Genomic DNA, 6,000 nt, shown 5'->3' on the forward strand with positions numbered 1-6,000 from the left:
TTGACAAAAACTAAAACATTTTCTCTGGGGTTTTTTTTTTTTTGGATAGAAAATAATTTCTCTCTGGTTTTTTGACATAAAAATAAGTTTTTTTCTTCTGTTTTTTTACTTTCAAATAATCCTATCAAATTTGCCCATATTAATTAAATACTTTTCATATAACCGTAAATAAAATGTGTTGAGTGTGTCATTAAATAAAACATTTCTTTCTTTCTCTCTCTCAAATAATCCCAAATGAAGTTTATCATGGTCTACTTTTTCTACAATTTATATATTTTTGTATTTATTTTATTATTTTAAATAATACATGGTTGGAGGATGCCATATAGATAAATTACTTTGATTACTATGCATTTTGACAGGTCTAAGCAGAGATGAAAAATCTACTTTTCTGCAATTTTGGATCTTGGTGCCTTCACACCCCTCCTGAAAATTATTCTAGTTCTTGCTCTGATAGAAAGAGAAAATCAAGTTTTTAAAATGTGTTTTAGAGAAGTTTTCTTGCAGTTCCTTTCGGCCCCCGCCCCACTCCAATGTTAATATCTTTGTTTAAGATACCAGTAAAACTGGAGAAATTATTACAACCCTTTCCACTTCTGTCTTTATCAGAGAAAACGGACAACTTATCTTGTTGCTATGACAATGAACAACAGCCAAAGTTAGAGATTATTTGAGTTGAAGACTAAAAGTAATAAAGATAATTTTCCGTCTCCTTTGAGGACGCCCTTGACATCTCTTTTATGACTTATGTCTTCTTGTAGTTTTACATTATCTTTAGTTGGGACAGTATTCCAAATTTATCATCAACGTTTATGATCGTTCTAATGAATATTTTCCACCAAAGCTGGCTTTATAGTGTAAAGGTTGCTTTTGTAAACAACTTACGGGAAGATTTAAAAGTGGTCAAGTGTAAATTTACATTACACGTGAAACTTTCGTGCAAGATTCACACAGACATGTAAGTGTCGGGGTGTCTCACCAATCCATTTCTGCTAATCAAATTATTGACTGGTTTTATGTTTGGAAGACTGTTGGCCATTAATGAATTGTGGTCACTGGAATTTTCCAGTCTTCATACTGATTACAAACTCGTGAACCAGTTACTTAGTATAGCCTGTTATTGTTTTTGAAATACTAAAGCAATTTTGTTTTTTAAATAAAAAAAATTTGGGGGGTGGGGTGGTTAAAATATAAATTTTTCAAGTCATAGTGAAGAAAAATACTCCTTACTGCCAACTAGATTTGACATCCTTTTTGAATGTATTTTAACAAGTTTGTGAATCCATTTTGCATCAAGTTTGCAGTTTTATGTTATTTTCAAGATTGTGCGTGATCAGAATTCATTACAGCTTATGTTGTTTACTGTTTACTAAATTTAATTTATAGTGTGGAAAGCATTTGTAGTTGTCAGCTGAGAAATAAAAACTTGTTGACAAGAAACTTCAGCCAAATAAGAAAGGGAAAATTGGTAATTGTACTATAGACGGAAATATTAAACTTATCATAAAACAGACTGATTGATTGAATAGTATATTCGACAGCAAAAGAAGACACTAAATATTAAAAGAAGACTGTTTTTAACTTGTGATTAATATGCCAACTAAAAATGTTAAAGTTGAAGAAAAAAAAAACGTGTTTGCTAATGAATATAAAATATTAAAAATGTCAGATGACTATTCAGCCTTCATGGTTTACTGAGCCATTGACCTCTAGGCTGGTAGATACTGGGTTCACTTCTCGGTACCAGCTTCCATTTAGAATGAGTTTTAATAGTTGGGAGAGGGACGTAGCCCAGTGGTAAAGTGTTTGCTTGATGTGTGGTCGGTCTGGGATCGATCCCTGTCAGTGGGCCCATTGGGCTAATTCTCGTTCCAGCCAGTGCACCACGACTGGTATAGCAAAGGCCGTGGGATAGTTCCTATAAAATATCCCCTTCTACTAATGGAAATTTTTTTGAAAAATGTAGCTGATTTCCTCTCTAAGACTATATGTCAAAATTACCAAATGTTTGACATCCAATAGCCAATGATTAATAAATCAATGTGCTCTAGTGGTGTCGTTAACCAAAACAAACAAACAAACAGTGGGGAGGTGTAAGGCCTCTACAGCATCTTCGCTCTAAATAACCACTAATAACTAACGAATAACCCACTATCCTAGACGGACAGTTGAGATCACTGACGTATGCCCAGGACAGCATGTTTGAACCTTAAGTTGATATAAACACGAATATAAAATGAAGTGAATATAAAAAGTCTGAAAAATTTATATTATTTCTTGGTGCACTTTTTAAACTGCATTTAAAAAAAAAAAAAATTTAAGTATTTTTTTCTTTCCGGGTATCACCTTGTTTATTTGGCTGAAGTTTTGGTGTGTTGATTGATGTTTTAATTGCATGTGTTGAACTTTGACCTGCATGTTGTGTGGTGTTTACAGAGGAGCTGCAGGAACAAAGGGAGAGAAATCGGTCACTACAACTCGACATGGAGCAGACGCTGTCAGATCTCCAGAATCTGTGGTATAACCGCAAACTACACACACTCTTAACACAGCAGGGCTGCAAATTAGCAAACATTCCTGGCCCAAGACTTGTTTTATTTCGGTGGGGCTAGTACATTTTCAAAGATGTGGGTTGTATGTAAATTTTAAATTCAAAATATTTGTCATGGGTTCAGTCTTGAACATTGCCAGTTTGTCTGTCAGCAACAAAAAATTTAACTTTTTATTTACTAATATTCATTAAGAGATAATTTAATTTTGTCCATTTAAAAACAAATGTAGATCAGACTATAATTAAATATCATGCATACAGTTTTGTGTCAGGAAATTGCTAATTACATCTCTGATTTAAAAAAAAAAAAAAAAAAAAAACCCACACATTTTTATACAACAGCCTAATTTGCACAAAAATATACTGAGTCTCTCTCCCTTTATCCATTTCTGTCTCTATCTCTTTGTCTCTGTGCCCCTCCTCTCCCACCTCTGTCTCTCTCTCATATACATATACGCATACATGCACTCTCTCCCCCCAAATATATTCACTATCCACTTAACAGCCTGTAAACTAAGTACTCTATTCGTAAGCAGTTCTATTTCAGCGGAGTATCTGGATAGATACTGAATTTATGATGATCAACATAAATGCATGGTGTGAAATTTGTGTTTATGCCTGAATAGTAATTTTAGGAACTAAACATTCAAGAGTGTCCAATAACTAATGCATGCCTTAATAACAGTTTTAATATGGTTTTATCAGCAGATGTTTACTATAAATAGTGATTGAAATAATATATATCTACTTTACAGTGGATATTTTTTTCAACCTAATTTACTTTATTTCAAGTTGGTAAAAAAAAAAAAAAGGTATAATTTAATGTTACGGGTTTGTTGTAGAATAGCCTCATATTAACATACTCAAGGTAACCATCTTGTTCTATAGAGAAGATCTCCAAATAACCCTGTTAAAGAGCATCATCTCCAAACAGTCTTATTACTGTTATCTCCAAACAGTCTTATTACTGTCATCTCCAAACAGTTATTACTGTCATCTCCAAACAGTCTTATTACTGTCATCTCCAAACAGTCTTATTACTGTCATCTCCAAACAGTTATTACTGTTATCTCCAAACAGTCTTATTACTGTCATCTCCAAACAGTCTTATTACTGTCATCTCCAAACAGTCTTATTACTGTCATCTCCAAACAGTCTTATTACTGTTATCTCCAGTCTTTTATTACTGTCATCTCCAAACAGTTATTACTGTCATCTCCAAACAGTCTTATTTGTTATTTCCAAATGTCTCAAGTATATTAAGATGTCCCTGTTGAAACATCTCTTCAAATGACACTATTGCAAAGTGTCTTGAATTGCTACATGTATGTTAAGATAACGGAATTTTTGTCTTTGATTTGGGATACATAATACTACTGAGCTAATTGTTAATATACGTGTATAACATAGTATGTTATAAAAATGTAATCCTTTCCATACTCCTGATTTTGTCTCGATGGTAATACAACAATAAAATGTATATATGTACATGATGATGAACAAGTTGGCACTTATAAATTATAATTTTTAAATATTTTTAATACCAGTTTATTATCCCCAGACCAATATGGCTGTGTGAAAGTTCAAATTGCTCCCGTGTCTGACTGGTGTGTTTTTCCTTCTTTCAGATGAGCTTTTGGCCGAGAAGGAGAAGTACAAGGCGATTAGTGACGAGCTTGATCAGACCTTCGCCGAGTTGGCTGGTTATTAACAGAAATAGCTTTTCTACCCTACAGTCATATACAGCCTTTACACTTTGTAGGCTACACAAAAAAAAAAAATTGTTATTGGTTTTTTGGAAAAGAATCATGTTGTAAACTTAATCTCGCGGTGCCTCTCTCTTCTGCCTGTTGTTTTGAGTGCGTGTACGAAGCAAAATAAACGTTAAAACAAATGATATATAAAAAAAAAATATATGAAAAAACTATAAAAAAAAAAAAAGAAGACCAAGATATGAACATGTATAAATATATTTCTTGCTTGCACCTATCAGTTTTTGTACAAAGATGTGGAATTTCGGCGCAGCCAAAAGTACTGGAGGACACAATGACTTTTCAAAATGAACTGAAGGACGGTGTTTAAAACAAATGGTGCAATTTTCTTTTGTTATTTTTGAACCAGCAGAAGGGAGGTAACTCTTCAAGTCAAAGAGTTCACCACGGACACAGGTTATTTTGTCTTCACGTATTTTTGGCGTGTTGTGTCAATGCTAGGAGTAGCGGAAATGGATTGTATACGCGGCAGGGCGGTCGATCGTTGGCATATGGAGGTATCCTCTTGATCCTTCGAAAACACTCAAACCAGTGTTTGCTTCGACCTTCCATGTGTCCCTAGCGACCGGTTGTCCCTAGTGACAAAGTGTCCCTAGAGACCAAGTTTTCTAGCAGCCAGTTGGCCTTTTGACCCAAGTGTCCACAGCGATCATTTGGTCCTAGCGACTAACTGTCTCTAGTGACCAGCTGTCCCTAGCGACAAGTTTTCCCTAGCGACCCATCTCATCACGCAAATCAGGGAACAGTTCTCTTTGCTGTTGAATTGTACATTATTAATAATAAAATCCGCCATGTCGTAAAATAGTGTACCAGTAGCGTAGATTTAAAACATGCATGCGATCAAAGATCACAAAATTTGTATATGTATTTATTTCGTCCCAGATAATTAATATTGAAAAAATTTATACTTTTTTTCTTCTTTTTTTTCGTCGTCTTGTAAGCTCGTTTTCCAGGTGGATATTAGGACACGTACATGAGCCATTGTTGTCAGGTGCTTGCTGCATTTTCTTGTGATCGGATATCTACAATGTGTTTTTCTCTCCTCTGTATAGAAAGTGCAAAATCTCATCATAAATCAAAGAACTGTCTTATCTAGCAACAGTAATCACAGATATCTAGTGATCTGAATATTTAAAAACTTTTTTTTATATTCGCTTGTAGTGTACAATGTGATAACATGATTAATACTGTATCTACTTTTGTAAACAATCTTTGGCCATGGCTTCGATATAGATCCTGGGTTCTGCCACAATGGTTTTTTAACAATAAAATCATCTTATTTCCCATTCAATTTCTTGTTGTCTTTATTTAAAAACTTCGTTTTTGCCTTGTTGCCTTCCGTGTGATTAAAAGTCGTACAAGTTGAGAAAGAACGTTTCTGAGATATTCCACATGTGTTTGAGAGTGATTTAAAGACATCTATCCTATGTTTGGCCAGTTGTTTTTCGCTAAATGTTCACAAACCATTTTGATTGGTTTCTGAAGTGGTCATTCTGTTTAATGTGTAGTGTAAAAAACAGTAGCAAGCATTGGTGACAAATAGCTAGCTAACTTAACCCTGATGGATGGAAGGAAGGAAGGAATGTTTTATAGAAAGGTGCACTCGACACATTTTGATTAGTTATATGGTTAAGGACCACGTACACAACGAGAGGAAACCAGCTACCACCACATAAT

At 34.2% G+C, this 6,000-nt stretch overlaps 1 protein-coding gene across 24 annotated transcripts in view; it reads left to right on the forward strand.

Annotated features, from left to right (window-relative positions):
* Positions 1-5,609, forward strand: part of LOC121381751 (tropomyosin) — a 67,494-nt gene extending 61,885 nt beyond the window's left edge. For 15 of the 24 annotated variants that reach the window (XM_041511242.1, XM_041511235.1, XM_041511226.1 and 12 more), the window contains 2 exons: positions 2,437-2,518; positions 4,180-5,609. In XM_041511242.1, coding sequence (XP_041367176.1) covers positions 2,437-2,518; position 4,180 — 83 coding nt within the window. In that variant the 3' untranslated portion in view covers positions 4,181-5,609. The remainder of the gene's footprint in view (positions 1-2,436; positions 2,519-4,179) is intronic. The other 9 variants (XM_041511260.1, XM_041511251.1, XM_041511218.1 and 6 more) reach the window with 2 other exon arrangements.
* Positions 5,610-6,000: the final 391 nt, after the last annotated feature.

The sequence above is a fragment of the Gigantopelta aegis genome, chromosome 2, assembly GCF_016097555.1.
Source record: "Gigantopelta aegis isolate Gae_Host chromosome 2, Gae_host_genome, whole genome shotgun sequence".
Taxonomy (NCBI): domain Eukaryota; kingdom Metazoa; phylum Mollusca; class Gastropoda; order Neomphalida; family Peltospiridae; genus Gigantopelta; species Gigantopelta aegis.